The sequence below is a fragment of the Poecilia reticulata genome, chromosome 16 (assembly GCF_904066995.2).
Source record: "Poecilia reticulata chromosome 16, P_reticulata-male-v2, whole genome shotgun sequence".
In the NCBI taxonomy this organism is placed as follows: Eukaryota; Metazoa; Chordata; class Actinopteri; order Cyprinodontiformes; family Poeciliidae; genus Poecilia; species Poecilia reticulata.
Genome location: NC_088845.1, coordinates 20,198,157 through 20,219,505, shown reverse-complemented (window position 1 = coordinate 20,219,505; position 21,349 = coordinate 20,198,157). Strand labels below are relative to the sequence as shown.

The 21,349-nt window shown below is 37.1% G+C and overlaps 1 protein-coding gene and 2 long non-coding RNA genes across 5 annotated transcripts; 1 reads left to right on the top strand and 2 right to left on the bottom strand.

The window, feature by feature from the left end:
- Positions 1-1,703: 1,703 nt before the first annotated feature.
- LOC103478495 (B-cell receptor CD22) lies at positions 1,704-8,476 on the top strand. Of its 3 annotated transcripts, none has more exons than XR_014091446.1 (9): positions 1,704-2,056; positions 2,196-2,549; positions 3,952-4,242; positions 4,903-5,154; positions 5,267-5,527; positions 5,613-5,697; positions 6,178-7,466; positions 7,553-7,622; positions 7,698-8,476. XR_014091446.1 is itself a non-coding variant. In XM_008432380.3 (9 exons), exons 1-9 carry the CDS (start codon positions 2,008-2,010, stop codon positions 7,734-7,736), a joined length of 1,491 nt encoding a protein of 496 aa, XP_008430602.2. In that variant the 5' UTR covers positions 1,705-2,007; the 3' UTR covers positions 7,737-8,476. The 3 variants fall into 3 exon arrangements, 2 of the variants coding, with proteins under 2 accessions (XP_008430603.2, XP_008430602.2); XM_008432380.3 differs by having other exon boundaries at positions 1,705-2,056; positions 7,377-7,466; XM_008432381.3 differs by lacking the exon at positions 6,178-7,466.
- A 1,324-nt stretch (positions 8,477-9,800) lies between these two features.
- Positions 9,801-11,292, bottom strand: LOC103478504 (uncharacterized). The gene is made up of 4 exons (XR_014091455.1): positions 11,182-11,292; positions 11,044-11,101; positions 10,575-10,946; positions 9,801-10,440 (listed from the first exon to the last, which is right to left on the bottom strand). It is a non-coding gene; the product is annotated as an uncharacterized LOC103478504 (long non-coding RNA).
- Positions 11,293-17,409: 6,117 nt separating this feature from the next.
- Positions 17,410-18,892, bottom strand: LOC145555316 (uncharacterized). The gene is made up of 4 exons (XR_014091456.1): positions 18,783-18,892; positions 18,641-18,698; positions 18,172-18,552; positions 17,410-18,055 (listed from the first exon to the last, which is right to left on the bottom strand). It is a non-coding gene; the product is annotated as an uncharacterized LOC145555316 (long non-coding RNA).
- Positions 18,893-21,349: the final 2,457 nt, after the last annotated feature.

Here is a 21,349-nt window from a genome sequence, read left to right as displayed (position 1 = left end):
TAAAACAAATGAGGGTAAGGACAACAGTACATTTGGTAAAGTCAAGTACAAATAAATAACTTTTGGTTTTTTTATCTGACTGCACATATTCTAAAATTGTTATATAAAAAAAATCTTATGCAGCCAAAAATAAAACATTGTTTCTGTATTTTGACTTATTTATATGCTGTCTATTAAAAGTCCCACTGTAAACCTGGCAGAGTTTCAGAAAACTACTCCACCCATAAAGCCATTTTTCAGTTCACACCTTTTTGTCACAGTCACATATTTCAGCTCATTAAAGAATCTCCAACAAGTACAACGTAAGAACAAATAAAACATTTTCAAAATATTATCAATAGAAAATCTATCCTAACCAATTGGCTGTTAAAAAAAATCTACTTGTATCGTTGATAACTTAAAAGAACATTTACATAATTCAGTTTCATGACTTGGTTTTTTTACAGTAGGGTCAAGTAATGTTTTAAATTGATTTGGACATTTCTGTTTGTATATTTCTAACTGCACTAATATTTAAAAGTTTGATTTTGTTTTAGAAAATGAAGTATATATTATTGCTTATCTTGTCTAACTCTTGTGTATTTATGAATAAAGCAGAAAGTAAAGACTTAATGAACCATTGATTTTAGAGTTTTCCCCCTGTACAAACCTGTTATAACACAATGCATTTACATCACAGACTGACCTGTGATCAGATGTGTACTTGGATATTGTGCAACCACCTCCCTTATTTTCTGCAGCAGGAAGAGTTAATTCATCTATATTATTAGAGTATTAGAATTATTTCTTGCAAAGTAATCGTTCCTGTTTTGCTGCACTCAGGTGGTTTTAGACAAAGAATTGCAGAATTTGAAAAATTACATGAAAATGTCACAATTTGCACAGAAACAAAAAATATTTATACAGTTTATCCACAAAAAAATGTTGATTTAGGATTTTGTTACACTTTTACATTTCACAGACTGTTCAAGAATGATGTCGTGCAGAAGTTCACAGCACTTCACACTTTACTCAGTAGCAGCTCTTTCTATAAATAAAAGTCATGGCTTCTGCGGTGAGGGAGTGACGGGCTGACATCTCTACTGCAACAATATTTTGACCATTCTTTGGCTCATTTTAACATCTACTGTGTGTACAAATCGTCCACCTGGCAACATAAGCTGGATCCCAGATTCCATATTTGCTGATTTAATGTTGGTAGTCCAATCTAAAATTGTATTTTCATCCTATGCTTTATTCCTCCTTTTAATTTTGAGGTTTCTGTTCCTCAATCATGTCATACCCTTTATAGAGGAATCAGTCCTTTCATCAGTTTCTCAACAGTGCTAAGAGAATTATACAAAATTCAAAATATGTATTTTTTTTACATATACATTTCCCTTGAGCTGATCACACAGAGATCTGTGCTATAAATTGCATTAAGATTATCTTAAAGCTGTTTTAAATACTGTATGGTCAGCAGTCCATGGATTTTACTTGATTTCTTATTTGTTTTCCGTCGTTGTCGCTTTAACTTTCTGCCCAAATGTACACTTTAAAAGTCTGTACTCTCATCTTTAGCATGCACCTTTGTTAAAATCCATCTTGTTACAGGTCCAGCAGTTGTACCTTTGCATGAATCCAGCATGACGACTCCTCCTGGAAGCTCAACGATGACGATGGGACGTGCATCGTGGAATCGGTGAGATTGTGGAGGGGCGTTCCAAACAGCAGCGAAATGAAGGACAATCCAGTGAAATGTCTTTTTAACTGTCAAATTTAATTAAACCTGTTTGAAATCTTCCTCATAGTTTTAAATATGTTGTTGAGCCGTACTTAAGATTAGGTTTGGTAGTGTTCTTTCGTTGGTCACACTTGCAGATGATAAATATGCACATGTATGTGACGCAGTGCATTTGAGGTTTGATAAAAGTGGAACGGAAACTAGACAAGTCATCTGTCACGGGAATGTAAAAGCAGCTGCAGCCCGCATATTTCTTTCATTTGCAATTCACCCAAGAAGATGAGATGGGTCCCTCCAAATGGCTTATCTTTTTTGCATGCATTTATTTGAAAGGTAGGGTATATTTTGTGTAACTTATAAATTAGGAAATGCTAATTTTATCATTGTTGTTTCCAAAATTTTATTTTCAGGTGACTTTACTGTAGTGGAATGTCATTTATAAATTACAATACTTTAATTTTTCTACATACAGGGTCTGAAAGCGAAGCCTCGTCCTGGACATCCACATCTCCAGCCTCAGTTAAAGGGCTCATTGGCTCCTGTGTGGTGATCCCCTGCTCTTTTAACTATCCAGATGAAGGAAGTAAATATGAATTCATCGGGATTTGGAAAAATCCAAATGGCGTAATTTTTCACTCAAGCTCTGGACAGACGTTACAGGAGTATCGGAATCGCGTTGAGCTTGTTGGGGAGCTGAAAGGAAAGAACTGCTCTCTGAAGATCGACCCCCTTCAAAACAGCGACGTGGGGCCTTTTGATTTTAGAATTGAAATTAAGAGCTACAACAGCTATTCCTACAAAAATTACATCGCCATTTCAGTCATAAGTAAGTAGCTCATTATGAGGTCATACGAATCTATGGTATTGATATATCATAATGCTATGATATTTGACATTTATGAGCATTTATAGTATTTAGTTAGTACAAATGTAACATTTTACATTTGACCTTTGCACTTGTTTTAAGGGTTTAACCAGTTTTAGACAGATTTTACAGTATCTAAAAGTTTACCAATTTGTATTTTTTGTGCACTATTTTACATTTGTTTATGCTTGGAGAAAAATATTCAAGAAACAAAACATTAAGAAATTACAGGTGAACCAAAGCAAATAAATCTGAAAAAAAAAAATATGAATGAAATTAAACAGAAATGAAAAAATGTGCAAGATATTTGTTTAAATATATGAAGCATATCAGTTTACATTAGTTACTGATGTTTCACAGTACACAATTTAATTTGACAGAAAAATATATTCAGGTTTTACACCGCTCAGCTGATTAGTTTCACCTTTTGAAAACTCAACAAGCCAAAGCATTTTAATGACAAGAAGCATATAATAATTAACCAAATGAGTCAAATGCCCCAAATTAAAACTGGAATCAATGCAATATATGCAACAATTCTGAACTGACGCTTTACTCTTAAGGTGACCGCTTGATCTAAATTTGAAATCATTCTCTATTTCCATTTTAAATGAGGCTTAATGTTGTTTGCTGCATTTGGGAAAGTTTATCAGAGACAAAATGTATTTAGTTTCACATTAAATCAAGTGTTATCTCATCAGGAGCACTAGCCTGGCCATTGACTTCCTACGATATTTCACTCTATTTAAATCTTGAAGTCTCAGTTTTCTCCCATTGGCCTGGATTCCTCTGGTAGATTTTCTACCAGATCGATCAGCGAACAGAAGAAGTTGTGAGCGAGGATGTCGATTTTCTGCTCTCTTTTAGAATTGTAATCTGTCTGTAATTTTAGCAATGGCAGCAGAGGAAGTGAATAAAGACACTCGGTCTGTGTTACTCATTCTTACAAATACTAACATTAACAGCTGACTCATTCACCAGAGGACGGTTGTTCACAGCGCAGGCAATTTCCTGTAAGCTTCATAGCATCGAACTGACACATTTAGGGTAAAATACAGAACCGTCCCGTATTTGGCTGTTAAATGTAGCGCCCCGTATTCCATAAATGTGTATGTGTAATGTTAAAGAACTGTACCCCCGAGTACTTTAGATAGTAGGCTGCCCCAGCCATTGTTTGACTCACGGTGTTGCAATATTGTGCCCAACTTTTCTGGGTAACAAAAACTAAACGACACGCTGCCGCCGCAGGCTCTGGTTTTTACTAGGCTGTATTAACACAGGATGAAACATTTTAATTTTCTCTTTTTGATTACTATACATAGATCATTTTAATAGTCTATTGTGATGTCTCTGGTTAACACAGGTGAGCCAAATCCTCTCCAATTCTCGGTGGAAGTGGACCTTAAGGAGGGACAAAATGTGTCTGCATTCTGCTCTGTGTCTCACTCCTGCCCCGCCTCTCCTCCCAATTTCAAGTGGAATCACCTTGGAGAGGAGATTCATCAGTCCCAACAGCTTGGCAATGCAGAGTGGAACACAACATCTATTCTGAGCTTTCGGCCAACTCATATTGACCACAACAAGCCTTTACAGTGCACTGTAACCTACAAAGGGGGGAAAAGTCAGGAGATATCCAAGATACTTCATGTAAAATGTAAGTGTTGATTAGAATGACATTTTCCTGATTACATTTTGAATTTAAAACCAAATTACTATAATCTTTAAGTCACATGAAAAATGGTTTTGAATGAAAAAATCCTTTTAAAAGGGATGTGAAAATATAGAGGCACATTGATGTCAAAAAAGCTCAAGAGGCAAAATGAAGAATTCACTGTTTTGGACATAATTTTACCAATAAATGTATGTCATGTCAATGCTAGCGTTTTACCAACTGGTAAAAGGCCACTTGGATAGTTTATCAATAAACTAGCCAACTCACTAGTTGGATGCCAGTTCATACAACAAATTCATTCTGCCAGGTTAAAACGAATAAATTTGTGTTCTAGTTCACCACCGAAACATTGTGAGCAAAGAAAGCTAGCATGAACCAGTGAGTCCTCGTAATTTTGTTTAAATACAGACAAATAAAACAGAGTTTTGCATAGATCATGATGCTATAATTAATTATCATATTATCATGGCATGTTTCTAAAATGCTGTTTGCCTCTATATTGTCTATATGCTGAACTAGTTTGCAAACAAATGAGGACTTCAATTTCTGTGGATTTACTTTTTCAGGATGTTGTTGTACCAGACACAGTCACAAACAATATATATGGCAAGAATATATAGCTGTTTTTATATTTTCATGCAGATGCACCGTTGAATGTGAACGTTGAATACAAGGTCGACGTAAAGGAGGGAGAAACTGTGGCTCTCACTTGCTCCAGTGAGGCTCAGCCTCCTGTCAGTCGCTACGAGTGGCACAATGAAACTGGAGCAAAGATCTCTCAGGGAAACCTCTACATAGTGTCAAATGTTTCTAGAACAATAGGAGCAATGTATTGTGCTGCTATCAACGACGAGGGAAAAAATGTTTCACGGCCTGTCCAACTCAATGTTTTATGTGAGTAAAACATTCCAGGTATTGTGACAATGTTTAAAATTGTCACTAGAATGAATATGAACTCATAGCTGATTCCAAAGGCACCCTGGGATCTTTTTCTTTGCCTTTACAGATGCTCCTGAGATGAAGACTGAGTCGTCATGCTCAATAGAGGGGGACTGGGTGAAGTGTGAGTGTATTGTGGACTCCAATCCTGCCAGCACCGTCACATTTAAGCAGTCTGACAAAATTCTGCCTGGTACTACAAGAGATAAAAATGGTTTCTATACCATAAAGATTCTTTTGAAAGACATCGAGTCTTCCAAGTTTGTGCAGTGTTTGGCATCTAACATCCAAGGGAAGGCCAACCATACACTCTCTGTACCTCATGACGGTATGAAGTGATATCAGATTTCAACACTCACCACCAAACATGGCGAATAACATAAACATACATTGTTTGATTTCTGTCTTAACAGAGACGATACTTTACATTTTCATTGCCACTGGAGCAGCAGGGTTCTTGCTGTTGGTTATACTTTTAGTTGGAGTTTATAAGAAATGGTGAGTAAAAAATAAATATTGTTTGCTAATGTAAAGAAATCAGCAAACAACCAATGTTACATGAGAAACTGTTTTCTTTTTGTATTATACAGTATAGATTATTCTATCTACCTTCCAGGTAGAATAATGTGCATTTTAATGTAAATGTGTCAAATATTTAGAGAATTTGGAAAAAAGTCCTTCAAGGCACAGTTTTTGGCCTTATTAATATTTTTTCAATTTCCAAATAGCACTTGAAAGAATGTGTCTACAGCTAAAGTCCATTTTTATGTAGATAACATGATACACCAATGTATGACCTGAAGCTGAACCTTAGCATGAAGATGACAAATCATGCTGTTTTTCAGAACTAAGCCTAAATCTTGATGATATTGGTATTTCTGATCTGTGGAAGACCTTATCGATAAAATATCATCCTCCAAATATCTGGGTATTGATTGATTTAGTAGAAATGTTGAAAGGCTACTATTTTTAAAATAGGACCTGTCCTAGATTATCCTTCAGGAAAAGCCGGTAGAGCCTAAGAGGATTTAGACAACATCTTGGAATGTTCTTTTTCATGGTGAGATTATTTATTTGCACATTGCTTCCTTCTCACGTTATTCTAGATTTTATTTATTATTCTTTACATTTTATGATAAATTTATTTAAAACAATGGATCACTGTGTAGTTTATTAATCTTTTTTCTGACACAAGTTAACCTTAAAGCAGTCTTTCTCAAACAGCTCTCCCCACTCCGCTGGTGGTCCACAAGGTTCCCCCTAGTGGTCTGGTAATGCATGTAAACATTATTTGTCATGACATCAGTTCAAAGTGCGGCGCTACAAATTGCGTTAAAAATAATGATGGAAAACTGGCTTAAAATCGAGTTACTCTAAAGAAAAGCTGCAGATACTGGTGGAAAGAAAACAACTCCAGGAATATTAAATGATCAGAGGACGCTAAGTCAAATCTGCTGAGTGTTGATGTGTCGTTCACCACTCTTCTCATTAGGATGAACAAAGAAAACAACAATACATGAGTTAAGAAACTAATATTTTGAATTCAGGTTGCATCATATATTAAGATGTGTTATCCCAGGGGTAATTTCAGGTTCGGTGGTCCGTGATTGGTCCCCTGATCTGAACTTGAGTGATGATCTGTTGTTGGACTTCCGGCCCCAAGTGGAGGAGTTTAAGTATCTCGGGATCTTGTTCACGAATGAGCGAAGAAGGGAGCGGGAGGTCGACAGGCGGATTGGTGCAGCGTCTGCAGTGAAGCACCACGACTGCTCTCTTGTCGTGGTGAAGAGAGAGCAGAGTCAAAAACCAAAGCTCTCAATTTACCGGTCGATCTACATTCCTACCCTCATCTATGGTTACGAGCTTTGGGTCATGACTGAAAGAATGAGTTCGCGGATACAAGAGTCCAGGAGGGACACAGAGTAGAACCGCTGCTCCTTTGTGCCAAGAGGAGTCAGTTGAGGTGGCTTGGGCATCTCGGCCAGGAGGGGTAAGGATGCCTCCTGGACGCCTCCCTGGTGAGTTGTTCACGTCCCACTGAGAGGAGGCTCCGGGGAAGACCCAGGACACGTTGGGGGGACCATGTTTCTCGGATGGCCTGGGAACGCCTTAGCTTTCCATGTACAAAGTTATGCACAGTAGAATCCCCTCTGAGAAAATTACATTTACCTTACCAGCACGGGGAAACCTAGAGACACTTCGGGATTAAACATGAGTGCCATGATGACAGAAAGACCTCAGGAACCCCCAGAGGAGGCCTCAAAAAGGTCCTTATCACTCACCAAAGACTGAATTAAGCTAACGTTTCATCTTATTTATAATTGTTTTCAAAACATCTGATTCGTATTCCCAGGAAAAAGACTTGTGATGATCCACATTCTTCTAATATTTATATGAATGAAGATATGTATGGAAATGTTGGGGTATGTATTTTTCTCTACTTAATTTTATGAATTCTTGAGTAAATGCAATAATTTTATGTTGTATTTGTTTTTCAGACTGACTGGGATGATCAAATATATGCCAATGTCCAATAAATAAAGGAAAAGCTGCAGTCTGTCTACCTGGTCTGTAATTGATTAATTTAATTATATTGGAACTAAGTTTGTTCTGTGTAAGCATTTTGATGTGTGCTGCAGATGTTCTGTGCAGATTTCACTTGCCAATGCAATCAGTCTACATCAACACTGTTAACCAGGTTAAATAAAGGAAATTAATTCTAAATATATTTAATTCATTTCCTTTTAACCCTTGTGTTTAGAAATGGGGTCCAACTGACCCAACACACGTAAAACTTGCATCATTTGCCTCAGTCCTCTTCGTTTGCCTCAGTCCTCGCACCCACAAGGGTTAAATACATTTAGAATTAATTTCCTTTACATAAAGGGAACAAATTCTAAAAATAAAGCACTTTTGCTTACAGCTATAACTTTTCCAAATAAGTCTTGTAAATGCATGTATCTTAGTAGCTATTAAGCCAATTTCCCTAAGTGTATTTTTAATTCTTGTTTATGTGGTAGGTCTTGTCTGGTTACAACATATTGTGGAAATGTTGTCTTTAGAATTTCCTCTTTTGCTTGAAAATTGTGATATTTGTTTAACGTATTAAAAAGTAAAACTATTCTGACAAAAGAGACAAACTTTAAAAAGATCAAATGATGATCATGTTGCTGTTGACCTGCAAGCTTTGTAAGTGCAGGTGTGAAAATAAGTGAGGCTTGAATAGCCTGTCACCGATTATGACTATTCATTAATAAACGAAGAAAGTGTGGTTGTTGATGGGCGTGTCTTATTGGTCAAGTGTGAAAAAACCCACATGTAAGTGCATGTAATTGTGTTCAGCATTAACAGAAAGGGAAGTTGCTATGAACCTCGATGAAATTTTCAAAACATAAACATCTATTACTCAAAAAGAAAACTAAAAAGTTTCAACCTCGTTTTTGCTTTTGGCATTGCTGTCCATATCAGCTGACACAAACAGCGTATTTTATTTTAAATTCTTCATTTACAATGGAAAATCTTCGACTCATAAAAGAGGAAGTAATGTGAAGCAGATAACAGCCACGTGGGAGAAACATTTTCCAGGGGAGATTGTTGTCAAATCAAGATGAGAGACCTCTTCATGTTCATCATGTTGAGGAGGCTCAGGCGTCTTTCTTCAGTTATTCTCTTACAAGCAGCATATTGCTGGAGGAACTTTTAATATAGAGGCCACTCTATGCCAGTGTTAACCAAACAACTCCAGTGCTGTAACTTGATTTCCCCCCAATGTTATCCTACAACAATAAACAATTGAGATTGAAGTAAAGGATCAATAAAGTTTCTTGCCTGGTAGTTTTCTTAATTAGTGTAACTATGTCTATACTGCAGCATGATGATAGTAGATAGTGCTTAAAATGAAACATTAAGTGTGACTTGGTTTAAGCTGAATTATTATTTCTGTAAATCTCTTTTCATGTGGTGCTGCTGCCGGAGCACCAGAGCATGCTTTGTTACTCCAGAGCAACAGTAACAAAGATGAAGATTACCATTTAAAAGTTAGCAATGCATAACTTTGTCATATGCTATGTGAATCAAAAGCATGGAAAACACCAAAAATAATGGATAAGTAATTTTTATTTTACTTCCCCTCTTTTCTTTTCGTCAGTGCAGTTGACAAACTACTTAAAAATAGTGCATCAGGTCATTATCTCAATCTTTGAAAGAGGAAAGACTATCATATTCTGTTTAATAGAGAAAAGTTCAAGTTTCCGTATATATTTTATCCACATTTTCTTTCTAAGGGACTCTCCCACTGGTAAAAATATTTAGCTGTCTGCAAAATTTAACTCAGTAAAACATTGAATATAGATTTAAATTGCATAACACTATTACTTCTGTCGTTATTTGTGCAATTCTTCTGTTGATGAAGGTTCTTTGTGGCTTATTTGAAGTGCTAAATAAAAAGTTGAATTTTCACCACAAATGGGAGGCTGCAGCCACGACAGTCCCCCGTTTCACACACTCCAGATAATTGAAACAAAAGAGATAAAAAACATACAAATGTTATAATCTTAATACTTTGATGAAAGATTTAATACAAAAGAATAGGAAAACCTGTAGACTTTGGAGTATTACGTAAATTTAATAGTCAGTGTATAATTTTACAGTTGATGAAGAGTGAAAAAAAGAAACCAGAAAAACAAGATTGTTCCATAAATCTTATTAGAAAATCATTAAAGGTTAGAAAAAGACTCCTAACTTTTGTGCCTCTAACACATGTTCAAAAGATTTAGGTAAAGTTAAACTCAGTAGGTGATATGAATCAAAGCATGCATCAATAAGAATTTCCTGTCTCTAAATGTTCTTTTTTCCTTTGTAGTTTTACTAATTCAGGACTTTTTCTGCAAAATCACTTTGTCATTATGGCAGATGGCTCTAAAAATATTGCTGTAATCCTGCATATGTAGTTTCACTTGGTCCTCTACATGAGGACAAGCACAGAGCCTTTTGCAGTCTTCCTGCCCTGGAATCTCACCGTACATTCTAAACGCTTGTTAAAATCGGCTTCTCGAGGGGTGAAGGTCATGGTGGACGTTGTTGACCACAACCATGCATTCTCCTGTTTTGATATCGTTGACCACGTTCCTGCGCGGCTCCAGGAGATGTAGGGAGGAGATGATGGACAGACGTGAGTAACTTTGCAGGTGGCAGTCACTTTATTACTGACTTCTAAAGTCATCTCGGGACGATTAGGAACTCCTGTACAATCAACAATTGTCACAAAATCAGTTGTTAAGTAGTTATTTAAACATGTTTTACTATCTTAAAGTAAAGAATTTAGTTTAGAATTACTGAAAATTCAGTTTAGAATTACTGAAAAGCTGAATACTCACGGTAGATGTCCAGGGTCACCTTATTGTTTGAGAAAGTGAAGCTTTTATGTTGTGGAATTTCAATTTTGAAGTAAAACGGACCAGTGTCGGTTTTTCTGATGCCATACAGCTCCCAGGTGCAGTTGCCACTTTGAATGCTTCCTCCCATTCTGGTTCGATGGAGGTACTCAGGCGTTAGTGTCAAGTCCTCAAAATTTGATGCGACCAATGTGTGCTGTTTGTACCAGAATGCCCGAAATCTGTTCAATATTTTTTTTGTCTTGGGATACGAGTATACACAGGGAATGACCACACATGAGTTTTGAAGAACGGGGATTCTTGATGGCACATTTATGTGCCAGTCCTTGCCCAAGATTAGAGATTCAGCCATTCCTGTAATAACAGCACAAACACAAGAATACTTTGTTAGCAAGTGGACAGTGATAGAATGATGATATTCCATGAATTGTCATTTTATCATTAAACTTACCACAAACCATCAGAATTGAGAACCACAATTTCAGATCCATCATTAGTTGACTAGAAGTCTAAGAAACCAACATAAAGATTAAGATAAATATATAAAAGTCTTTAGTGAATTCTTCTTAATCTTCAAAGATCCACTCACCTTGAAGTTTCTTTAACATATAACTGGAGTTAAATCTTGTAAGATTTGAACGTCTTGCAGCCAAAGATTATGTCTCTGTCCTATTGTGTGATGAGAGTGAGTCTTGTGCTTATAAAGCAAAAGTTCAGACCTTGAAGCCAGAAATTGTTGCAGTTTGCAATCAAACTTTCCCAGCATCATAAGCGGATTCTTATGTTGCTTTTTGGGTACTTTTCCATGAACAACTTTTAGATGGAGGAAAAAAATAAACATAGCTCATAAATAGTAATGATTGACATCAGATCAAATCTTTGGAATTTTAATATTTTTCATCAGTGGAAAAATGTGGCAAGAAAATTTTGCTGACATAATGGCAGTACTCAGACAAATGTTAAAATGCAATAAGGAATATATAATTTTACTGCTTTTCTTTTAAACATGTTTGCTAATGTAGCTAATGCTTCTCCTTCTATTGTTTGTTAATGTAAAGACATCTGCAATCTAGCAATGTTACATGAGAACCAGTTTCTTTTTTGTATTATCCATCCATCCATCCATCCATCCATCCATCCATCCATCCATCCATCCATCCATCCATCCATCCATCCATCCATCCATCCATCCATCCATCCATCCATCCATCCATCCATCCATCCATCCATCCATCCATCCATCCATCCATCCATCCATCCATTTTCTTATACCCTTGTCCCTAATGAGGTTGGGAGGGGTGCTGGTGCCTATCTCCAGTGAATGTTTCAGGCGAGAGGCGGGGTTCACCCTGGACAGGTCGCCAGTCTGTCGCAGGGCAACACAGAGAGGACAAACAACCATGAACACACATAGCAAATTCAAAAGTGTTATATTTCCAGTATTTATATTGCATGTTAAAAATACAGGGTTAATTCAACAACATGAGTGTTAGTGTTAGTTTTGCTAAAGAGTTCCAAAGAGTTAAACAAAAAGCAATCCAGTCCAGTGTTGATTTCTAAATTAACACCAACAGTAACTCAGTCTGGTGTTGATTTAGAAATTAACGTCAAACAGTTCCTCCCACAATTGTGGCATATTTGTGACATCAGTTCAGGGAAGGAGCTACAGATAGGGCGGGGGTTGCAGCAGGCCCTTGGCCTGGACCTACAGAGGGCCCACATGGGAGGCACAACATGTCTTCAGAGATCCAATTTCTTTTTTAGACTTAAAAGACACAAAGAAGTCAGGACCCCACAGAGAAGGCCTCAAAACATTCTTATCACTCAACTAAGCAAACGTTTCATCTTATTTATAATTGTTTTCAAAACATCTGATTCGTATTCCCAGGAAAAAGACTTGTGATGATCCACATTCTTCTAATATTTATATGAATGAAGATATGTATGGAAATGGGGTATGTATTCATCTGTACTTTTACAAATTCTTGAGTAAATGCAATAATTTTTTTTATGTTGTATTTGTTTTTCAGACTGACTGGGATGATCAAATATATGCCAATGTCTAATAAATAAAGGAAAAGCTGCAGTCTGTCTACCTGGTCTGTAATTAACGGTTTAATTATATTTGAACTAAGTTTGTTCTGTGTAAGCATTTTGATGTGTGCTGCAGATGTTCTGTGCAGATTTCACTTGCAAATGCAATCAATCTACATCAACATTGTTAACCAGGTTAATTAAAGGAAATTAATTCTAAATATATTTAATTCATTTCCTTTAACCCTTGTGTTTAGAAATGGGGTACAACCAGGGGTGAAAGTAAGGGGGTACGGCAGGCTACTGCGTACACCTAAAAGATTTAGCAGGGGTACGCAGTACCCTCAAGAGAGGAGCGGCTCTCTGCTGTAAAAAAAAAAATCAATGGATTCACCGTGCAGCCATGAGTGCACCCACTAATTAACCGTGACTGATTAGTTTTTCAAGAACAATCTAACAATTTATTAACTGACTTAATCAGTTAAAATAAGGCCCCGTTTACACGACAACGATTTCGGGGGAAAACGGGAGAGTTTTGTTGCGTTTGTAGTGTGCATTTACACGAAACCACCGAATGTTTTCTCTGACAACGGCACAGATTGAAAACGGGTTCCAGAGTGCGATGTTTCTGAAACGTACCGTTTTCCGTTGTCGTGTAAACCGAGAAAACGGATCTGTTCTTCAGTATGATGCAAAACATAGCTGCTTCCTACAATCCACAGAAGAAGAAGAAACTACTCACAATGCTGGTGTTACTGTTTCCCCATCAGATACGGTTCCCTCAGCGTCTCTTCACCGCTCTGCTCCGCCCAGGTGGCAAAATACACGGCTGCTTGTTCAGCGCTCTTATCTAGAGAACTACGGACCAGGACCAGCCCGGCTCCAGAAGAGTTTAACAGGGGGCACCGACTTATTTTGGGGGGGGGCTATGAGTTTACGTAGCTGAACATAGATAACATCAGTAGCCTACAGGCTACTTGTTAACAAGCTTAACGTGCTGTGTTGATATTAGCTAGCTAGTCATCTTTTAGCTATCATTACCTGTATCCAACAGCTTTACTCAACTCAGTCGATTAGTTTGGGGGAAAAAACTGTGCAAAGATATTTACGTTTTTCAGTTTTGCTGCCATGATTCTAACACAGATGTGCAGCATCAGGTCTCCTTCGCTGCCTAACAGGTGTAAACCCAGCGCGAGCGTCTCAGCGTTCATGTTGCGTTTGAAGGCGGCTCGGAAAAACAAGTTACGACTTGTTAACAACGGATTAAACTGTTTTAACTGCTGAAAAAAGTGACAGGGGACACGGATATGGGAAGTGCGGGAGCTCCTATTATCAAATTGATATAGGAAAAACAGACTGTTGGCCATTCCAAGGTAAAAACAATAAACAGCTTCCAGTCCGGGGCTCGCTACAGACACCGTGAAAGCTCAAACAACGTGTTTCAGCAAAGTTATCCCACTTTTTCCAACTGCATGCGCCCTAAATCAGACGCTCACAATGCGTGTTTTCTCCCAATCTATGGGAGAACGGTACCTGATAGTGAAACACGAATCCACATGCCTTCAAGTTGAACTTTTTTTTAAACACATGCGCACTCAAGTTTCAAAGAACCTAGCACCAACTAGGCGCAGCAAGAGCAATTACACGTTTTCGATGTGTACCGTTACTGTGTAAACACAGATCGTAATTAAAACGTTTTCGTGTAAACGATCAAACAAAAACGGAACAGAAGTTTCGTTTTTGTTGGATCGTTGTCGTGTAAACACCCAAATAGCTTTTTTTCTCATTCCATATTGTTTCTGAACTGTTCGTGCTTTGCTAGAGCAGGGCTGCAATATGTCGATCGCGGAAGGTTTTGAATCGATCTCGACATTAGATGACAAACTGAACGCCGCCAGAATGCTGAGACCAGCACTTCCTCCTCTCTGGCTCCTTATCAAAACGTTCTTAAAGAACAACAACAACAAAATCAACATAACGTGCTCAAATTAATGACCCAACAACAATAATAATCTCAGTGATTATTGTTTCAACAAGGCGTTGCGCAGTTCTGTGCGTTTCGGTTCCATTATCAAAATAACTAGCAGAGCAGGAGTTTAAAATTAACTAATCAACCACCGCTGTGTTCAGGGAGGCTCGCAAAATAAATATCAAGCCTGCAAACCTAATATTGTAACGGACTGTAACGGCTTGTGGAGCGCAGGAGGTTGCCATAGCAACGGGTGTGCTTAAATGACAGAGACGGAGAGTAAAAAGGTGCGAGTGGTTTTGAGTTGATCAGCTGTTCAGGTTATTTTACCTTTGTCTTGGTGCATCACAGCCGCTGTAGTTTCAGAACGTTCAATCAACGACAAACTTGGACTAATTACCTCGTTCTTTGAGTATACGTCATTTACAACAAACAGCAAACACGGTAAATATGTCTCATTAAGTATTTAACAAATGGCTTCTACCGCGATAATTATGTGAAATTAAATTAATTGTCTGATATAGTTTGGTGCTTTGAGCTCAGAGTCTGATGCTTTTCCTTTATCAAACAAATTTGTTTTGCCTCTTATTTAGTGGAAATATTGATGTTGATCAGATTTTCTCCAAAATGATAACCTTTTTAAACCTTTTATAGCTCCACTTTTGAAAATGGGAAGCTAACATTCACAAATGAAATTGAAATAAAATCCAGTCTAACATCTGGTTTGAGGTGATTCCTTTGGATCCTGTTGGAGGAAAAATATCCCAACTTCAGAAGATGAGCTTTTAACCTAACAGAGCTCTGTGGTTCCTCCTATCAGTATGAGAGTCAGGGTGAGGAGGCACCATGTTAGGAAGAGAAGTGGAAGCTGCAGGATCTTCAGAACAGGTCATGATGCTGGGCTACTGATTATCTCTCTGTCTGGACAGAGGATCAATAGAACCAGTTTAAAGGCTAAAACGAATGGTTATATGCCAGACATGGAAAACTGGGATGCACTCCATGCCATGATGTTCAGGATTTAGGTCTCATGGCATCTCAAGGTGTCAACATTGCAGCCAGTGGGCTGAGGGAGGAAATACAGATTTATTTTGTAGCAATTCAAGAGCTACCCAGCTTTTATCACTTTGCAAAAATTTAATCAGCACAGAAACTCCAAAGCACACAAAGCAGCATATATACACACACAGAATCTCTGCTGGGTTTGTGGGGTGCAGGCGGTTGCCACGGTAAAATGTTGATTAGATGACAGAGACAAAAGGTAGGAGAGGTTTAGAGTCGATCGCCGTTATTTTACCTTTGTAAACAGACAACCTGAATACAGTGACCTTTAGTGAGGGTACAGAATAGAGAATGGATAAAAGCTGAACTCGTGCTACAATCTTTACCTCTTTTGGTTACATCCCTGTGTGCCAAGTGTGGCCTACATGCATACATGTCGTATGCATATAAAGTAAATATGACTATTAATTTAAGTAGTTCTTTGTGGATGTATAACTTGTCCACCTTAGTTTGCTTGTTTTTGGTCAACGTGTGCCTCAACATTTGGTTACTGTTCCTTAGAGGTGGGCAGAGGACCCACAATTTATACTCCAGGAATAACAGTAGCACTTCAACATGTTTTGACTCAAGTAAAAGTAAAAAGTAGCTCTTGTGTAAGAAATTACACAAGAGTAAAGAAGCATTTGGTAAAGTGTATACAAGTACTGAGTAACTGATCAAGTTATTTCATATCTAAAAAAATTACACAATTAGAGGACCCAAAATATAAAGTTCAGTGGAAATTTTGGTATTTTAAAAACAAAATGAAAATTTTGTTTAAATAAGAATAGTGATGCTTCATAATAAAATGACTTGAGTAAAAGTAAAAATTTCAGCATAGTAAGAGTATTCCTAAAAGTTCATTTGAGTTTCAAAAAGTTACTCAACTATATTTGAGTAAATGTAATTAGCCACCCAGTGCTGTATCTTGATTTCCCCCCAATGTTATCCTACAACAATAAACAATTGAGATTGAAGTAAAGGATCGATAAAGTTTCTTGCCTGGTAGTTTTCTTAATTAGTGTAACTATGTCTATACTGCAGCATGATGATAGTAGATAGTGCTTAAAATGAAACATTAAGTGTGACTTGGTTTAAGCTGAATTATTATTTCTGTAAATCTCTTTTCATGTGGTGCTGCTGCCGGAGCACCAGAGCATGCTTTGTTACTCCAGAGCAACAGTAACAAAGATGAAGATTACCATTTAAAAGTTAGCAATGCATAACTTTGTGATATGCTATGTGATTCAAAAGCATGGAAAACACCAAAAATAATGGATAAGTAATTTTTATTTTACTTCCCCTCTTTTCTTTTCGTCAGTGCAGTTGACAAACTACTTAAATATAGTGCATCAGGTCATTATCTCAATCTTTGAAAGAGGAAAGTATCATATTCTGTTTAATAGAGAAAAGTTCAAGTTTCCGTATATATTTTATCCACATTTTCTTTCTAAGGGACTCTCCCACTGGTAAAAATATTTAGCTGGCGGCAAAATTTAACTCAGTAAAACATTGAATGTAGATTTAAATTGCATAACACTATTTTACTTCTGTCGTTATTTGTGCAATTCTTCTGTTTATGAAGGTTCTTTGTGGCTTATTTGAAGTGCTAAATAAAAAGTTGAATTTTCACCACAAATGGGAGGCTGCAGCCACGACAGTCCCCCGTTTCACACACTCCAGATAATTGAGACAAAAGAGATCAAAAACATACAAATGTTATAATCTTAATACTTTGATGAAAAATTTAATACAAAAGAATAGGAAAACCTGTACACTTTGGAGTATTACGTAAATTTAATAGTCAGTGTATAATTTTACAGTTGATGAAGAGTGAAAAAAAGAAACCAGCAAAACAAGATTGTTCCATAAATCTTATTAGAAAATCATTAAAGGTTAGAAAAAGACTCCTACCTTTTGTGCCTCTAACACATGTTCAAAAGATTTAGATAAAGTTAAACTCAGTAGGTGATATGACTCAAAGCATGCATCAATAAGAATTTCCTGTCTCTAAATGTTCTTTTTCTTTTGTAGTTTTACTAATTCTGGCCTTTTTTTGCAAAATCACTTTGTCATTATGGCAGATGGCTCTAAATATATTACTGTAATCTAATCCTGCATATATAGTTTCACTTGGTCCTCTACTTGTTGATAAGCACAGAGCCTTTTGCAGTCTTCCTGCCGTGGAATCTCACCGTACATTCTAAGCGCTTGTTAAAATCGGCTTTTCGAGGGGTGAAGGTCATGGTCGACGTTGTTGACCACAACAATGCATTCTCCTGTTTTGACATCGTTGACCACGTTCCTGCGCGGCTCCAGGAGATGTGGGGAGGAGATGATGGACAGACGTGAGTAACTTTGCAGGTGGCAGTCACTTTATTACTGACTTCTAAAGTCATCTCGGGACGATTAGGAACTCCTGTACAATCAACAATTGTCACAAAATCAGTTGTTAAATAGTTATTTAAACATGTTTTACTATCTTAAAGTAAAGAATTCAGTTTGAATTACTGAAAAGGTCTCTAATATACTCACGGTAGATGTCCAGGGTCACCTTATTGTTTGAGAAAGTGAAGCTTTTATGTTGTGGAATTTCAATTTTGAAGTAAAACGGACCAGTGTCGGTTTTTCTGACGCCATACAGCTCCCAGGTGCAGTTGCCACTTTGAATGCTTCCTCCCATTCTGGTTCGATGGAGGTACTCAGGCCTTAGTGTCAAGTCCTCAAAATTTGATGCGACCAATGTGTGCCGTTTGTACCAGAATGCCCGAAATCTGTTCAATATTTTTTTTGTCTTGGGATACGAGTATACACAGGGAATGACCACACATGAGTTTTGAAGAACGGGGATTCTTGATGGCACATTTATGTGCCAGTCCTTGGCCAAGATTAGAGATTCAGCCATTCCTGTAATAACTGCACAAACACAAGAATACTTTGTTAGCAAGTGGACAGTGATAGAATGATGATATTCCATGAATTGTCATTTTAAGATTAAACTTACCACAAACCATCAGAATTGAGAACCACAATTTCAGATCCATCATCAGTTGACTAGAAGCCTAAGAACCAACATAAAGATTAAGATAAATATATAAGAGTCTTTAGTGAATTCTTCTTATTCTTCAAAGTAAAGATCCACTCACCTTGAAGTTTCTTTAACATATAACTGGAGTTAAATCTTGTAAGATTTGAACGTCTTGCAGCCAAAGATTATGTCTCTGTCCTATTGTGTGGTGAGAGAGAGTCTTGTGCTTATAAAGCAAACCTTGATGCCAGAAACTGTTACAGTTTGCAATCAAACTTTCCCAACGTCATAAGCAGATTCTTATGTAGCTATTTTGTATTTTTTCCAAGAACAACTTTTAGATGGAGGAAAAAAATAAAAATAGCTCATAAATAGTAATAATTGACATCAGATCAAATCTTTGGAATTTTAATATTTTTCATCAGTGGAAAAATGTGGCAAGAAAATTTTGCTGACATAATGGCAGTACTCAGACAAATGTTAAAACGCAATAAGGAATATATAATTTTACTGCTTTTCTTTTAAACATGTTTGCTAATGTAGCTAATGCTTCTCCTTCTATTGTTTGTTAATGTAAAGACATCTGCAATCTAGCAATGTTACATGAGAACCAGTTTCTTTTTTGTACCATCCATCCATCCATCCATCCATCCATCCATCCATCCATCCATCCATCCATCCATCCATCCATCCATCCATCCATTTTCTTATACCCTTGTCCCTAATGAGGTTGGGAGGGGTGCTGGTGCCTATCTCCAGTGAATGTTTCAGGCGAGAGGCGGGGTTCACCCTGGACAGGTCGCCAGTCTGTCGCAGGGCAACACAGAGAGGACAAACAACCATGAACACACACTCACACCTAAAGAGAATTTAGAGAACCCAATTAACCCGACAGTCCTCTTTTTGGACTGTGGGATAAAACTGGAGTACCTAGAGCAGTGGTTCTTAACCTTTTTTGAGGTACCGAACCCACCAGTTTCATATGCGCATTCACTGAACCCTTCTGTAGTGATGAATAAAATGTAATTTTTTTTCCCACCCAAATTCAAGACATAGGGGTCTTGAAGATCATTAATTCTTCTTAAAAGGTAGAGTCTCTGAGAACAGTTCTCCAAAATATTGTCAGTGTTGTCAGCACAGTTGAGCTGACTGTCCAGGAACGACCCAAGGTATTTAAAATTTGCCACAGTTTCAACAGGTCGAGAGAAACTGGAACCACTTTAAGGTCTGGTTTAGATCATTTAATTAGCGAATAATAAATAATAAAGACTTTGCGGTATTCTGATTTAGTAATATAATTATATTAGTTGTGTTGTGGCCATTTATGTAAATTTATGTAAAGTTTGCAAATTGTAATTTCTACTAATTTAGTTTTCTATTTTGGGAAGTTAGAATTTAGTTAAGTTAGTTTGGATCCAAAATCTGTAGTTAATTTGTATATTTGAATTGATTAGATTATGTTGGTATTTGGTTAGACCCTCCCATTAATTTGAGTAATTAAAAACACACAGGGTTCTTGGTGGAAGCATTGACAAATGTTTGGTGTGTGAACGGGAGGGAATGATTTTTTTTACCACTTTTCACTTTTTCGTACTTGAAACGTCAAATTATGTTTACTTTCATATTGGGCTATATTATTGAACATTTTTGGTAATTATTTTGTCGCTATTTTTTTTTTTACAAGAAATAAAGAATATATTTTTTCAAACAAATTAAGTCGGAAGTGCGTTCAAAACAAAACCACCTGTTGATTGAAAATCCGTGTATGGTTTGTTCTTTGGTTTTTTCGTTTCAAAATAAAATTGGAAAAACAAAACAAGCATGTGTTTTTTTGTTTTTAAAACGTAATTAGAAAAACGGCAATTGCAAAAAGAAAACGAGCTGTTAATTTAGCGTTTCATTATTTCATTGTTGACAATCGGTCTGACCCGAAAGTTCTCTTCGTCCGGCTGACACAGGGGCCGTATCACACATACACATTATGCTCTGTCCCGCACACTTTGTTTCTACACTCGTCCAAAGCGGCATGTAATTAATTTGATCATGATACTTTCACACAGATAGCCTTTAACTCCAACTTTGTTATGTATATGAAGCTAATGGCTGATAAATGCTGCTTCCCATTCAGTAAATATCTAAAGGGCTAGACCGTCCAATTTTTTATTTTATTTTTTTACCAACCTTTAATCTGCTCTGGTTTTAAAAGACGCTCAAATTATTAAAAGCTTAACTAAATAAATGTTTGCCTACGGAAGAGGATTTGGGAAAGAAAAAAATGTCATCATTCTGTCTTTAATCTCAGAATTCAGACTTTAATCTAAAAAAACCCCCCAAAAACAATCTTGTACATCAGTAGGTGTTAGAAAAATGTTACAGGCCCCGTCTCCACTTCTGTGGTTTAACACCTCACAATATTTTTTTACATTTTTATAAGTGATGTATGATTGTCCAATTAGAAATGAAAACCTGTCTCTTCATGAGACTGTTTGTCCATCCATGCATTTACTTCTGCTTATCCGGGGTCGGGTCATGGGGGCAGCAGCTTCAGAAGGGAGGCCCAGACTTCCCTCTCCCCAGCCACTTCTTCCAGCTCCTGCGGGGGAACCCCAAGGCGTTCCCATGCCAGCCGAGAGACATCGTCCCTCCAGCATGTCCTATTTATTATAACTTATTAGACTCAACTGA